At 39.6% G+C, this 17029-nt stretch overlaps 1 protein-coding gene across 1 annotated transcript in view; it reads right to left on the minus strand.

Annotated features, from left to right (window-relative positions):
• Nucleotides 1-1509: 1509 nt before the first annotated feature.
• KCNK2 (potassium channel, subfamily K, member 2) overlaps nucleotides 1510-17029 on the minus strand; it is a 76241-nt gene continuing 60721 nt past the window's right edge. The window contains exons 5-6 of the mRNA XM_009894323.1: nucleotides 16678-16817; nucleotides 1510-1827 (exon numbers count right to left, since the gene is read on the minus strand). Of these exons, the coding sequence (XP_009892625.1) occupies nucleotides 1510-1827; nucleotides 16678-16817 (458 nt within the window). The remainder of the gene's footprint in view (nucleotides 1828-16677; nucleotides 16818-17029) is intronic.

Genomic DNA, 17029 nt, shown 5'->3' on the forward strand with positions numbered 1-17029 from the left:
GAGCCTAAATTATTCTTTAAGGCCTGTTCTACTCATTTTATGTACAGCCAGGTTACAATAGACTAACATAAGAAAAAAAATGCAAAATTATCCATTCCATCCTGCATTTCTTCTGAATCTCATGTACATCTATAAGCAAAACAAGAGATACAAAATTAAAGGTAATGTGTTTTCTTAAAACCAATAAAGAAAACCCATAGTCTGGTTTAGATCTGCTTCTTGTCAGCCTATCCTGTCTGAACAATCATCGGTATTCAGATTGTGCTATTTATCAGCTCTTCTTCATGCCTGCACTTATATTCAGAGCCATCTCTCTTTGAAATGTAGAAAGTCACAGTGATACCAGTTTCAACTGCGTTCCCACGTTAGTCACAGCTCCGGCACAGGCAGCCACCGTACACTGTGACATTCAGGAAAGCACTCCAGCAGGATTCCTGGGTAAAATATCGTATGGCGTCTGGTGTGACTCGACTTAAAGAGGAAGTTAAGAATCCTCTTCCTAGAGCAAATATCTGGCAGAAGGTTTATGCTTATTAAAAATCGCTGTATTTTCCTGCATTGCTTTCTGGATGTGGTTATTAGAATACAGCAATTAAAAGCCTCTCCTGCCTCTCCTCAAAACGGTAATTTTTATTTGCTCTTGTCATCTACCAAATAATTTAGTGGTAGATAAACTGTAGATTTTTTTGGTACATCTGACGCAGAGGAAGAAAACAACTCTGCTGAACACTGCTTGAAAAAATAAGACCCGAGGAGGGTCCGCAAATTCTACAAGTCAGTGCGAACAAGTATCAGCTGGACCTGAGTAAAACAAAATGCTTCTGGGGGACATGTTTGCAACTTTTGAAACCGCAGTGCCTTTAAATTTAGGGCTAAGAACATCACTTGATGATTGTTTAGTTTTGGCATTCATTCATGCTGGTTGGTATCTTCACGACAGACACCTTTAAAACACCATCGTTTCAAGGAGAATGAAAGCTCAAATGAAATACACTTCTCATGCAAAAAAAACAACCAAAAAAAACCATACAGGAACTGCAGAGGTTCTGGTTCTTCAAAAGATAAGGCACTGACAAAAATTTCTTAGGTAAAAGGCTGCATAAGAATTTCTTGCCATTTACAAGTGTGTTGTAGTCCAGAAATGGTCTATTTCTAGGCTCAGTAAGGTAGACCCTGAAATTTTAAGGACTGATCCCTCAAAGCTACATTGTTACCATAAACAAGTGTGATTCATTCTTGAGGCCATATGGCACATTAGGAGAAGTGAAAAACAGTCTGGGCAGATAAAGGCAGAAGACGTTGCTTGTTCCAGCATCTTTCGATAACAGAAGTGCCATTCATCTTTGTGTCTTTGAAGAGATGCGATGGTAACTCTGGACTGTAGTTTCTGTGGAACTCATGCACACATATAAAATGCTGTCAGCATTGATCATCGACAGGGTGGAGAAAAAAAGGTAAATGGCCAGTCTAAGCCAAGAGCTTCTCAAGGACTGGGATCCAAAGTCACGGCTACTTAATGTTTTCAATAACAGCTATCTCTTCTGCCGCACAGTGTGGTGTCAAACCATTCATGTAAATGCTGTCCGCCTTTGTTAGAGCTGGCAAGATGTCCTTCTCACTGGTGAGATGGTTGACTGACAGGGTTCTCTTGCAGGGAGTCAGGTCTTGATTGTGGTTGACGGCGAGTTCTGCGGAGAGCTTCCTTTTGATAGAGGTAGCCCGCTGGAACTTGTCGTAGATCTCCACACTCAGGCGCCTTCGAGTTTCTTTGAACTCTGCGGTGACGTTGGCTGTCCACTCCGCAGCATGGGCTCGGAATTCCCCGACCTGCAGCAAAAATGAGACAAAAAAGAAGCATTACGGGGCCAAGGACTTTAGACACTGTTTAGGCTCGAGAGCCCAGTGAGAGCGCAATGAGCCATCAGGCTTGCAAAGAGCTGCCGCTGCTGCCAGCACAGATTTCTCATGCTGCACGCTCGCTCTTTTATTGGTAGCAACTCAACAAGAAGAAATGTCGCACTAGTAAGAATTAACAATGACTCCAAAAACACAATAAAAATCTTTTCTGCTGAATTTTCTTTAATTGTAGGCAGTCAACAATAGAGGGAAGCTGCGGAGCCCTGACAGCTGCACAGTACCCAGCTGGTCAGGGGCTGCTGAAATCCCAGCAACCCAGGCTGCGTTCTGTATTGTTACGAGGGTGCAGGGTTATTTATGAGCACTTTTACTGTCTCTGGAAGGATCCCTGGGAGACTTGGCAAAGAATCTTCTAAATTTAGACAGAAAAGCTTTTTTAAAGGAAAACGTCAGCTGCTTGTGTTCTCTCTTTTTCATGCTCGCTGAAACGTAGCACTAATAACAGAAGCAGTTTCAGTCATGTCAGCAACACGTCTGCTTACCACCCTGACCCCACCGAAATGACATACTAAAAAGCAGCATGAAGACAACTGCAGAGAGGGACTCCGGGAGCTGTTCCCGATCACACCCAAAGGAGATGCAACCCGCCAGTCGCCGCACACAGCTGCTGTACAATTATCAAACAGCTGGAGGGGGGTATTGCCACCGCCAAGCCTAGATCTCCAGTCAGGTTGGCTGAAAGGTGCTGTTTCGTACCATCACCACCATTTCACAAATGCATGTATATCCCCCGCTGCCCACTCATTTCCTATGCTCTAACTCTATACATCCTTATATTGACAGCCTTTATGGCAGGCTGTTCCACTTCCACTAAAAAACCCCATAATTTTTTACCCCTTAAGATTTCTTTCCACCATTTCTGTGTTTCAGTACCAGGAAAGCTGGAGCATTCCCTGAGCCCAAGCTCTGAGGGTAGGGCTGAGGAGGGGGAGGAAGGCAGCTGCTAGCACAGAATCCCAAATTATCCTTATTTTTCCCAAGACAGTGCATGAGGTAGACTAAGCAGCTCACCCAGACGGTAGTCTGAGATGAACTATGGCCTTGTAATTTATGTTATTTATATTTTTGCTGTTGTATTTCAACCAAACCACTGTTACAATATTACATAAATTATATAGGTAATTAAAGGAGACACCTTTTAAGGATGTTATCTCATTATAACTACAAAGGAAATAGATTGTTTCTCTTTAAATCTCTGCTTTGTAGGCAGTTTAATAGTTGGAAGGTATAGCACAGGGAAGATAGACTGCTGATAAATATAACTCCAAAGCAAAGCATTTCAGAAGAATTAACACACTTAAATAAATTAGTCTAATTGGTACTGCTCAGTCCAGAATTTCAATCATTGGCAAGCAATGTCTGCCATGGTGAGCACAGAAATAAAAAAAAAACTAAAAAAAATGATCACAGAGAAATATGGGGGGGTAAGCCATCAGAGAAAAGTGGCCACAGGCTTATTCATGCTTTGCAGTGCAGTGGAAAACAGGAATATAATGAAGGTAAAAAATAATCAGCTCACTCAGGAGCGACAGGGTTTCAGGAAAACTTTCCCCCTCCAGAAACAAGACAAAAAGATCTCTTTACCCAGGGGTCATTTTATTACATTTGTCTCAGCTTCAGTGAATTACACAGATGACTAATGTGGACCCATTATGTGTATTTTCTAAAACAAGGATTATTTTCCGTAATACACAGAGGACTCGCCCAGCTGAATGATTATTAGTATTTAAATTGGGCAATTAGGATCAGACACACTGCACTTCAGATCTGAAAATAATGAAATCTGTAATGCTGAAACATTTCAGCCGCTACAATTTTTTTTTATTTATAGTCAACAAGTAATAAAAATATGATAAGCAGTATCAGTGCACACCCAGGGCAGCTTCGTCCTTCTCCGAAGCTTCACTAAAGTCAGGCTGTGCAGGTTCCGGAGCATGCTTCTGCCCAGGGAAGCAAAGAGCCAGTATATGGGTTCCTATTTTACCCTACACATTTGTGCTCTTCACCAGCTGTGTAAGCATTCACCAGACCAGTTATTTTGCTCAGGCACACATCTCTGGCATTGCCTGTGGTCACATTCAAGGGATGTTATCAGACTGGTAGCTTTATGGTGTCTTGGCTACCTACTGGAAGTTACAAGCACCTTGACCTGTCTTCCCATGTGGTTTTTAACCTTCCTTTTACCAGTAGTTTAATTTCCCACTTCTCTAATGTTTTCCCAGCAAAGAAAAAACAGCTGACCATGCTTCTGATGAAAGCATGCCTGTGTAACCCCTAGCATAGACTTGGAATTCCCTCGCCAGCCCACCCAACCTCGTGCTGGTGATGGACCCGCCTTGAACAGGGCAAGCTGCTATATTTCAACTCTTGTGCATGTAAGTTATTCAGGAGAATTTTAAAATTGTAGTTGTTAGGATATCTGACTACTAAATTCCAATTAAATTTCTTTTGGGAAGAATGTTTATGCAGCCAGCTGACAAACATCATTAAATATGTCTTTGGAGATGGGCTCATGTTCCAATTAAGGTGATGTGGAACATAAACATGGTGGACTGAATCCTATCTTCCCATAGACCAGAGCTATGATGTTGCTTGGCACAATCTGAGTTTTATATTAAAATCATAGAAAAAAAATGAAAAATGAAGTGCTATTGCTAAGCAGAATTGAAATGCATTAGTAGTAAAACAGAGGTAATTGGCACAGCATGAGAAACTAGAAGTTCAGTGCTGTGTGAACTATGCGTGCCCCAAATTACTGCTTTCAGCCCCTAGCTGTTGTGTGAACTGAAATGCACTCCAAAATGTTATCTCTTCAGAATAAAACTCTTAATTCCATAGCACTTACAGACTCAAGCACAAAAGGTTATAGGAAAGGAAATGTGCAGTTTTTAACTGCCAGTGTACATAAGCAACTTGCTTTTATAATTTGATCCCTCCTTTATCCATAGGGACATTTCTGTATATGTTCAGGTTCTTTCTGTCCTTAGGGTATGACATTTTATCATACTGCATTACAGCTCCTCTTCATCTGGGGGCTGACAGCCGCAAAATGTCTTATGCAAAGTGATTGAAATGCCAGTTGCCTATGCTGCTCCAAAAAAAAAAAATCTTAACGTACCTACCTACCATAACAATTGTTTGCTTTTCTCCAATTCTCTTGCCTCATTACAGCACACAGCTCTGTAGACTCTGCAGCTGTCATAGTTGGGGGCAATGTGACATGAGGACAAGGCCTCTTAGTCACGGAAATTATTGACAACTAAGTACTTTACATAAGGCTAAATGACACAAAATATTTCAAAAGTAATAGGAAAAACATGTCACAGTGACAGCTCCTGACTCAGCCATACAATAAGCAGCACTAACCTGGTGATGCTGCTCACTCCCAGTCTTTGGGGAATAGAAATGCCACCGGTAATGGGGCCGCAGGCCCTAGCCCAGCTCCAGGATTGATTTCCTCCACATCAAAATCCAAATTAGACTGCAAGGTATTAGCCATATTTTGCAAGGAGCATCAACTCTAACATATTAACATTGGACTTTGAACACAAACATCTAGTATCTTTATTAGGTATTTATGAAGCAATACCTGACTGCCTTATGAGTCCAGGGAAGACAGGTCTCAATGACAAATTCTTAAGAAATATGGTAATGGTATACACAATAAACATTCCACACAGCACATTTCACCACAAAAAAATAGATACTTTTCTATCAAACAGCCAATTCTATGCCCAGCACAGGCTGCGCGGCCTCCAGCTACCACTGCAGATGGGCCTGGATATCCACCTGCAGTGGAAATGTCACATTTAGTCTCTTAGGATATAATGAAGATTACCCTCTGAACAATTTTGAAGCATCTATACTTATTCCTGTTAAAGTCACTTCTGATTTTTGGGGGAGTTTGTCTGTTTGTTTTTAATTACACATCCAAAAAATACTGCATGAACTTCCTGAGTCACCAAACAGTTCCAGGCTGCGCACATAACGTTATCACCACTATCATTTAAAGACAGACATACTGAATTTGACAGAACTATGAAAAAAACATGGACATTAAACAACCATTCCTTTACCTATTCCTGCCAGAACTCCTCTAAATTAATAATGACCTAAAGCTGGCTCTCAGTCAGTGTCACTGGCGAGACCAAAACTCTCTATTCGTTTTCATCACCACCATGTTTTAGCTTTCTCACTGTCTAGCTGAGCTCCATGCTTGGATAGAGGCCAACAGCATAACCCAGAATGTAAGTATGTCCAAGGGGATGCTACTGCTAAAAAACCCCCAGCATTTGAAGATACTGAAGCACCTGCTTCCTTCTTCAGTACATTTACTCTAACTCCTTATACTTGTCAGGCGTTTGGGGATCTTTCTGGACACTCCGCTCGCAACAGATATCCAAATAATTATACAAACAAAGCTGCCCACCATGCAGAAAGACCACTCGTCCTATTAAGAGTGGTCTGGACAGCACAAGCCATGTAGCCATAACCTTTACATGAGTAATCTGTACTTTGAATTAAGCCACATCTGTGGTCTAACGGAAAAAAAACCCACAACCCTTATCAAAGACATCCTTAAATAGGCCAGAAAGAATACAGACTTGTCTAACTTAACTCTGCTCTTCTCCTCTGTCTCAGGGAGATTCTTGAAAAATCCCAACATTACAGTATAACCAGTTAATCTACTTCTACTTACAGAGTGGGAAGAAAGATATCCTGCTTGCATAGGGCTCAGATATACAGCATGAAAGTTATGATATACTGGGGAGGAGCTAAACCACAAAGTACCAAATAAGAAAAAAATTAACATTATATATGCTAAGCAAGAAAATGAAAATATGTATTTCTAAATAATGTGTGCAGCTTTTTCTTTCATAGCTGTACTTTACGTTGTTTCCTTCGGCATACAGGGCTTTTTACAATGGCCATGTTAGTGCAAGACAAAAAAATGAATTAAAGAGCAAGTAGATGAGCTGGAGATATCCATCTGACTGCATTTGGGGTGCGGGGGGTGGGGTGGGGAAGTGGCCTTCCTTACAGATATTCTGAACACTGTAGATGTTCCTCAGTATATAATTTCTAACATTTATCTGCAATGCATTCTCCAAAGTTTCGCAGCTTCATTTTTCTTCTCCAATGTACTTTTTCTGTTACTTAAAAATAACACATCCAATTAACCTCTCCATGATATGCTACTCAGAGACAAAACTAGAAAGAGCATGTACATGTCACATTATCCAGGCAGCAGAGTAGAGTACATAACATTTTGTCTTAGCTTTCAAGAAACTCATCCAGTGTTCGCAGAAATTGTTCTCAAAGTCTCACTTAAAAAACAAAATTCTAAAAAAAAAAATAAATGTAGGTACGGAGAGGGTTGATGGGTTTAACAATGCAGCTGCTGGGTGGGTTGATTCCCTGCGTGGGTAGGCGGGTTTGTCTATCTGCCGTCTCGCTTTCCTGCAGTTCTGGGCAAGCATACACCACCTCTTCCCACCTGAGCTACTCCTGCTGGCCGCAAATTTATGTTCACTCCATCAGCTGTCTACACGTTAGAGAAGACTGGAGCGTAGAAGAGAAAAAGACAAGTTTCACAGACATTTTTATTGAAGCCTGTGCATTTCCTGTACCTTAAGGGAATCTCATTTATAGTCCAACTAAATAAATTCCCATCCCGATTATCTGGCTTTTAGTACTTCTGTAATTATAGCATTGTTAGTATCAAGTATCCAAACCCCATTGCGCTGTAGTCTGTGGACAGGTGTTTAAGGAAGACTGTGCTCTACTTGTCTTTACAGATAAAGGAAAACAGTAACAAAATGCAACACAGAAATACCACAGGCACTAATGAGATACCTATGCTGAGCTTTCCCAGGTGTTTAATCACTATCTTCCATTCCTTCATTGTGTCAGGACCTCAGCTCTGTAGCAGAGAACCCTTCTACATCAGGTCTTTAAGCTACCAGACTTTAATTTCAAAGTGAATGGCACAAACAAAGCAGTAAGCAACCTCTTTTTTGGTTCCCCTGACTGGTACACATGTCCCTCTGTTTTCCAGGCAAATATTAGAGGGGAAAAGATTCTTTTTTGTGAAATTGCCATCTTCTGGAGTAACATTTAAATTACACAGACAGTTGTATTTTTGTAGCCATGGTGGTCAGAAATGTTCTGGGAACAATGCTCTCCCACTGGAAATTGTATTATTCAGTCCTGTAATAAGTGATGTTTGTGAGTTCATTCTGGTGAGCAATGATTGTTTGGTTTCACCCACATAACTTCCATGAGCACATCTGATGCCTTGGATGAAATAAACCACATTCTCCAATGGGAATGCAGAGAGCCCATGAATTTTGATTAATTTTTGTGAAGGAACATCCATGGTGGCAGCTGTGGGAATATGTTTTGTGGAGATGTGACAGATGGCACATGCAGAAATGGCCCTTTTGCTATATCATGGTCTGATTCAACAAAATAAAAACAGGTAGCCTACAGAATAATAATTAAAAAAACCCACATGCCTACAAAACCAGAACCAGATAGACTAACAGTCACCACATTTATTTTGTTTTACCTCTTTTTTTTCCAGAAATACGAACACTCCTACATTAGGTACCTCCTCAGAACTATTAGTGGATATTGCCCATGAGACACCTCTTTGCATAGAGCTGCATGTGAGTGTGTCGCAATACTGTAGGCAAGTTATTGGCCTGATTGTCTCAGTCCCTAATGTTCTGCTTTATTAAGAACTTCCAAAGATTAAAAAAAAAAGATGCTGACATCTTCCTATCAAAATCAGCTGTTCTATTTAGTTGCTTTATCTACCTCAGAGGGTCAATCCAACCCCTCTTCCAACCTGGTAAGAGTGAATGACATCCACCTGTATTAACCACATGAAACTATTTAGGATTACATAAAGCTCCACCAACTGAGCCTAAGGTGATTCAGGAGAACAGCGTGTATGCTCTGCCTGCGCTGTACAGCCAATGACTTTGCTGTGGCCAGAAATAGCAAACATTTTCAGAATTATACTAGAAGCATAATGAAACCCAAGGCACAGGCAGTTGTAAGACTCTCTCAACTTTCTCCCACAGGAAAGAGACAACAACTGTTTCATAAATTCCTTGGACTTTTTTAGCTTATAAAGATACACTAAGGAAAGAATAAAAAAAAGGACCTTTAATTTTGACTTGGTACTCAGTAGGGAATAGCTATTTTAACTACACGGTCAAGTTCCCGCAAAAACTGTTTATTTCTTAACTTTCTGATGTCAATATTTGAGTGATATTTGTGTGAAATATTAAAGCTCCACTTTGGTTGTTCAACATTAGCATTACAACTGCACTCATCCCTTGTAAAGGAAAATATTCCGTAATTTCTTCAGTCCTTTTTATCCATGACTGCAAAGCAGTTTCCTCACTGTCAACACAACTTCTTGAAGATGCAAGGGTATTCCGCTGAACTGGCCTTGTCTGGGCACTTGTCCACAAGACAGCTATCAAATGCATACACACTCAGTATTACTAACATGTTTTGGCATCTTTTCCTAACAATACCCAAGCACTGAGATTAGCTTAAAAAAGTAAAGTTTTCAGGAATGTTAATCACGAAGATGTGGGGCTGAACAGATTCCAGATTAAATATCACTCTGTCAATAGAGTTAAATCACAGATATATTTGTCACAGTAACCTAAAGGATTGACTACATCTTGTCTCCAAAAATCAGGATTACCTAATGTAAACCGTGATAATGTACATTCAGGGAATCTTCACGGGTAATTAACTCCGAGAAATGCCACTGCTATAACTGAGCTCTCTTTAATCAATTTCTCCTATTATAAAGTATAAGTCACTCAGCTCCAGTTTTATTTTTGCAAATTCAATAGCTCTCGCCAGCACGACCTGGTTGTGTGCAGCCCACACTGGAGGTATTTCCATCTCCCCTGAACCGTCCAGTGGGCATGGTGAGGCAAGGGGGAGCCCCGTGGGAGAGCAGGGCCAGGCGTGGGGGCTGGCAGGCGACACGCCGACAGTGCCCCACTGCCCTTGGCAGCCACAGTGTGCCGTGCTGCTCATGGAAGGATGTTTAGGCAGCACACCTCTTGTAATCAGCATCACACCAGCATCACTTCGGGACCTGGTACTTAATGTGCAATTACAAAACAGTCGTCTCTAAAGGGCTTTAATATGCCCAGCTAAGAGGCATGATATAAGTATAAACGATATAAATATAAACCACACCAAAATGATAACAGTGTAGATGTTACCTTTGTGTGCGTGCTGAATCTGAAGTTAAGCAGGCATCACATGTCCAAAGTACACAAAGCTATGAGGAAAAACGTCTCAAAAACAGCATCAAAAACCATCAGCAGATTAGTTTTCCCGGGACTCTCAGAACAACATGTTCTTTCATATTCATTACTGCACATAGTACTACAGTGTATTTTAAAAAGAGTGATCGATACAGAAACTCAGTATTACAGACTGTTGCTAGGGCAGGACCGAGAACACCACCAAGATTACTTATAATCTCTTGAGAAGGGAAGATGTCAAATTGCGTTCAAAACCAGGTCAGCCATTGCTACTTCTCCTTACACCAACACCACTCTTCATACATCTACGAGACTCAGAGATGTTATGGGGGGACTGTACTACCTTCTTTCATTTTTGAGGTGGGTTTTTATGGTCCTGTTGCTAGTCAAATTTGACCGGAGACATATGGCTGTATTTACTGTAAAAAAATTTATATTTTTCCCCCCATCTCACAGAAATTATTAGAAACAATCACCTTTTGGACTGTGACTGTTCTTTCTTAAATATACTTTTCTGTACGTCTTGGATGGACTGGAAAAAACCTCAGTGCTAGGCAGACTTCTCTTCAGATGGCTCTTTTCCCACTTCTGTAGCTCTCTGCATACTTTCTTAAGTTTAGACCACAGATCTAGGGACTGTTTTCTGGTAATATACCTTTTAATAACATCTGCAGCAGTAACACCACTTTCCTACAGAAATTATGATCCCCTGCTTGCACATTCTAGAATTGTGTCACCCCTACTAATCATTGACTTGCAGAAGGACTTCACATGCAATTGGTTTCACAGCATAACTGTCTCCCACAAATATTTCTGATTCAGTGCTTTCTAGGAACAGACTTTCATCAAGTCGGTCTGACCTACTCATTGAACTTTTGGATTCTTAAAACTATTGCAATTATTTTTTTAATTTTTTGTAAGAAAAGGAAAAGCCCAAACAGTTCTTCTCTTCAACAGAAGCTGATCCATCTCGCTTAAAACAATGAACAATGGATCAGCAGTTGGCTCACACCTTTGTTAAAAAGCCTCTGATCACCAGGCTGAAGAGTTATTCTTATCACCTTCATTTCTAAGTGAATGGATTTTGTTTCTTAAAACAGCAAGAGTGAGGTTAAGAGCTCATCGCCACTGAAAGAACTTCTCCTTCCTCCTCCGTGGTCGCACACCCTCACCGAACAGCCTCTGAGGCCCACGTTTTCCTTGTAGGCCAGTTCAACTCACTAAACCCTTGCAAAACTGATTCTCACTTGAGCCGACTCATATCTTCATCTTTTCACCAATACAGCCTACATTTAGAGACCCTCCTTGGGAAATATGAGAGATGGGTTCAAGATCTCTTTAGGCTGGGACCCTTACGCCAAGTGAGCACATTTAGCCTGAAGCTAGTAAAATGAAAATACAACAAATATTATAAGGAGTACAATACTCTCCGTGGCATCATCATGACAAGCCTAATTCTGTTTTGACAGACATGAGTGACAGCTCTGCCACTGGTGCCAAGAAGATTAAACTGAATGATGATTCAGATGAGTCGAATTTGTTTAATTTGTTTATAAATATCAAAGATAACAAGTGCCTCTTGAATTTCCACAAGAAGTGAATGTGCTATTTCTCATAACATTTTAGGCTTGGTTTTTAAAGCTAGATCCATATTGTTCAATTCAAAAGAAAGAAACCCAGCATGAAAAATCACTTGTCCAAATTGAGCCAATGTCTAACATGAGTCCGTCACCTGGACTTTTGATATACAGTGAAGAGAACAGGCTCTTCCAGGATGTAATTCATCTTGTACAGTAGATGTCTTAAAAATTCAAAGGGATTGTGCTTAGAAACACTCATTTCCTTCCACTGACTGTAAAGGCAATGAAGATGACTAGGTCAGGTGTTGATATCTACACATGAAATGAACCCTATCTTCATTGACTTGAATAGAGTCTGGACTGGAGCTTAACAAAGAGAATATTGTGAGGCCAAGGGACACAAGCACTTAATTTTAAAAACAGGAATTGGAAATTTATAGCCCAAATGACTAAGATTCTTGATTGGGTGGGCATTTTTGCTGGAAACACTGAAATTCAGAAGCTGCAGCACACTGAAGTAAAAGAAAAATATGACAAGGAAAAAATCCTGTTGAAATTTTACCTTTCAAAGAGACTAAAATCAAGACTTTAAAAGTGCTCTGAGTAATCAGAGTACAGAGAATAATGAAGAGGAGGGAGTTTAAGGCAAGCTAGTACAGCTGAAGCTGAACTTCAGAGACAGATCGCCTACTTAAGATTACAGCACACAGCATGTTCCAGTGACTTTCTGACACTTCATCTATCTTACTGTATGAACTGCTTCCAGCAGCAGATCTATCCTTCTAAAACTCCCACTTCTGCCTCTACTTGTCTTTCAGTTCCCTCCCCATTTGATGCATTCAAAACTCTCAAGAGTATTTCAGGAGACAAAAGGCACCTGAGCAACTGACAGACATTCTGGTTATCTGGATTTTAATATCGAAATACAGCATTATTGTGGATCAGTGCATATCTGACCAGGCTTTTTTTGTCTCAGTCCCACTTGCATATGGCAAACTTTCCTGGTAGTATCCTGAAAAAAAATAGATGGTTTGTTGAATCGGTGAAATGCAGTATTACCACAAAGTCTTAGGTAAACTGCTTTTAAGAACACTGCAACTGCATTAAGCAAAATGTGAACAGGACTATAGCTATTAGGTGATATTCATTATCAGCATGCCCGCTGCCTGGAGGTTTCCTTTCACAATATGCACCCTAAATATACTATGATAAACTATTTGTCACTTTAGACTACCAGGAAAGGCAAAAGGGAGATTATTACATCTGCCGATCAAAATAGGTATCACATACCTCAGCTGATATATTTTTAGTTGTTGAGAGGAAGTAAAGCGAGGGTTTTTTCCAACACTTGCGACCTCTCCATCTTATCTGACGTCTGACTCTGGTACAATTCCCTAGACTTGGCTACTATCAGCCCTCAGTCTTAGACCACTGAAACCAACACAACCAATCACTATTGGATGATCTGCTCCTTTCTGTATCGAAAACATGGTAGGCTACTACTATTTTTTTAATGAAAGGTATGATACAAATCCTACACAAAATCTTGTTCACTGACAGGTGTTGATACCCGTAGTGAGTAAGTTTCGTGAAGGAAGATTTTCAGCTTCTGATATTTCCTAGGATACATCAAACTGTTTTAGTTTTCAGAGTGCATTAACTACAGTCCTATAGATTTTATTATAGCCTCTGTCTCTCACTAGATTTCAGTACATAAATATTGTTTCTAATTTCAAAGGCTAACTTTAGGTATAATGAGCGATCTCCCCCAGGACCGACAGAATGTTTACTTAGAAGACAGTTAAAAAACATACTTAGAACTAGGATTTTCCATTGAACCCATTTCTACTCTTTGAACTCCAGACAGGTTCCTCTGCTATATTCTACATCCATAGCAGCTGGAACAGACCATCGTAAATTTAGGTTTAACTGGAAAAACAGACAATACAAGAAATTCATAGTCTCCTCTGGCTTCTGCTGGCAGAGACTTGGTAACTACATTTCCACTAAACTTCTCCACTCAAATTTTCCTAGGCAGATAGTAAGGATGAGCTAAGAGCAGCAGTTTTTATCATAAAATGCAACCTGTAAAGTGAACATTTGTACAACACATCTGTTCAAACACAGCCAATCTTATAACAAAATGCAATACATCATATAACTTTCTTTCTACAAACTATCATTAGGACAGAATACAAAAAAGAAAATTTGTATTTTGTAGCTAGCACACAGTGTGTGCTATGCCATAATTCAGTTCTCAGACTGGTCTCTGTCATTTTTAAAACTATAGCATTTTTAAACTAGAACATTTTCTTTCTGTTATGAATTCTCATACATGCCTGAGCAATGGGTTAAGAAGTGGGGGGGAGATTTCTGAACATCCGAGATATTATTAATTGAACGAATGTTACCAATTATGTTATGTCTATCTTTAATCTAACCTAATACACATGATACTCTTGTGTACAGCAAAATCCTGAATACCTGCATCACCCAAAAGAATTTGGATAAATCTGGAGAATGAGGTTTTCCTTTCTGTAGACAAAATTAATATGCTTGTTTAGGCTACAAAGGTGAGAAAGAATGGAAAGACAAAATAGGGCATACATTCCCGGTGCCTGAGAAAAAGTTTGGCATAGCACTGTGCTCCATAACTTGGGAAATGGAATTTAATTGATAAAAATAGGAATATATTTAATGTGGTAAAGGAATCCATGAGTTTGTTCATGTTTCTTGAAATCTTTTCCAAAGTTAGTCTACATTGAAATAGCTTCAGTATAAAATAACAATAAGATATTATAAAATTTCAAATATTTTAAAATATCATTATAGTAATACAGATGAGACAGTCTAAACAAGATAAACCCTTCTGTGTGCTATGTGAAATTATATAGTCACAACAGCATCTTATCTATGGATCTTACTGTCTGGATAAGAGACAAGAGTATAAGAAAAGTGAGATTAAACACCAGTGTGAAGAACTAAACTGTGTCACCAGCGTCTGAGGAAATGCAGCAAACCAGGCCTGAACAAGCTATTTTTGCACAGTCCCAAGTCATAGTGCCTCAGTCGTACCACATTTTTTCAAGAATCAAGAAACAACTAGCCCAGGGAAACTAAATGCAGTTTAGGAAATGCCCCACGTTGAGAACAGTTAGGAGAGTGCACAGGGGAAACACCACATGTACTCGCCCTGCTCTTACTTCTTCCTAGTGTAGACGGAAAAACGGGCTAGAATGACCTAATTCTGAAGTTCAAAGTAATGAAGAATAACCATGCAGGCTAATGGCATCTGAACTGATCTATTTGTTTCCCTGCAGCCAGTGTAAAACATGCAGGTTGGATGTTAAAGACGCCCCCAGTGCTCTTCCAGAAAACAGAATTGTGATCCTGCAAACTGTTGAACTTGCAAATGGGGACATTTGCGTGATACCTGCTGCTCCGTATCTGTGAAGGACACTAGCAAAGCTCATTGTGTAAGGAAAGTTATAAATATCCTTTCAAATTTACAGCACAGGGGAAAAGATGATACTCTTTAAATGAACCTCATCAAATAAATACCCTCCTCTGCTTCCCAGCTAAGTGTTTATGAAATGCCTGGTAAAAGTGTACTTACGACGGACCTGCCCCAATGCTTTCTCTAACTACAAAGAGCTGTGAGCATAGCAAGGGCAATGAAAAAGGGCCGCCCGCCCCACGTGCATCACAAAGTGGGCTTCATCCTGCCCAAGAGCCCAGCTCACATCCTCCTGCCCGCTGTCACCATCCTGCTGCCCTCTGGTCAGAAAGGGACAGGGACCCTGAGGGTCTGGCATGAGTGAAGGTATATAGGGGTAAGCTACCCTTTATAGCGAGGTCTTTGGGAACTCAAGGATTGCCGGGATTACATCTAGGCATGGATGCCATGCCCTACAGCTAGGAAAACAGTTTAAAACAATGTAAGTAGTAGGCCACTGCACAATAACCAACATATTCACTCCCTCAAAAAGAAATTAGAGTTTTTATATTTGAGTAATACAAATGAACTGATGCATGCTGAGGAACTGAAGTTAAATTAGAGGGAAATAATATGTTGCTTAAAACAACATTATTTATTTCTCAAACTTCTAGTAAATCCTGAACTGTGTCAGCTGCAATCAAAGGAAATTTTGTTTATCCTCTAACATTTTCAAAACGAGGCCATTTTCCTAAATGACAAAATTTAAAGTAAAATATTGTAGCATCATTGGAATGATAAACACATTTACAAGTGAAAATATATTTGAACCGAAAGCAATGCACCTGACTACAAATAACTAGGCATGCCACTGAAAATATTACTGTAAAATACTCCCAGGCATATTTAAATAATTCATTCCAATACCTTGCATGATATGAAACATTTATTCTCTTACCACTATAAAATGATCAAAGGTACCTTGAATATAACTATTTAGTGATTTGGGGTTGTTTGTCTGGGGTTTTTTGTTTTGTTTTAGTTTTGTGTTTTGTTTTGGGGGATTTTTTGTTTGATTGGTCTTTTTACATACCTGCATCCCATATAGAAACAATCAAAGCAGAATGACTTTTCCTCAAAAATTAAGGACTTCTGCCTAGAATAATCCTTTTAGAGATTTTTCTCCTGTAAGTCAGGTACATTTGTGCATTTACAGTTAATTTAATAATACATTTAATCTAATTTTCTATGCAGCCATGTAAAAATCACTGTATGTTTGACTAGACTGCTACAAAGTTTGCTGCAGTTTGAGATACAGCATATACTTCGTACATGAAGAGCTTTGCCCTAAAAGCAAAAGCAGCTATAAGCTCATTTGACTTCTAATCAAAGTTTTTAAAATGTAGTATTTCTTCCCCTTTCAAAATGTTCTTACCTCTTCCTTTGTCTTTTTTGATATGACTCTTAGCCAGTCTCCAATCATGCTGAGGACAGCTGCAAAGTAAGCAAGTCCAACAAGGATCCAAAACCACACCACTGGCTTATAAAAATCTAGGTACTCAATATCTGATCCCCCTGAAAAACAATACAGTTAAAATTAAAGCAGACTTAATAATTAGAGGTGCAAAACTGTTGTTTAATTCTTTTCCTAAAAAAAACAGTTATATTTCTTACAACTTCTTCTATTTTCTCACCCATGCAAAAATTCATAGCAAAACATTTTGTTGAATTTGAATAAACAATGATCTAAATTCATAAACTCTTGAAAACACAGTTCGGAGTATGCA

This window comes from Charadrius vociferus, unplaced genomic scaffold (assembly GCF_000708025.1).
Source record: "Charadrius vociferus isolate BGI_N301 unplaced genomic scaffold, ASM70802v2 scaffold261, whole genome shotgun sequence".
Taxonomy (NCBI): Eukaryota; Metazoa; Chordata; class Aves; order Charadriiformes; family Charadriidae; genus Charadrius; species Charadrius vociferus.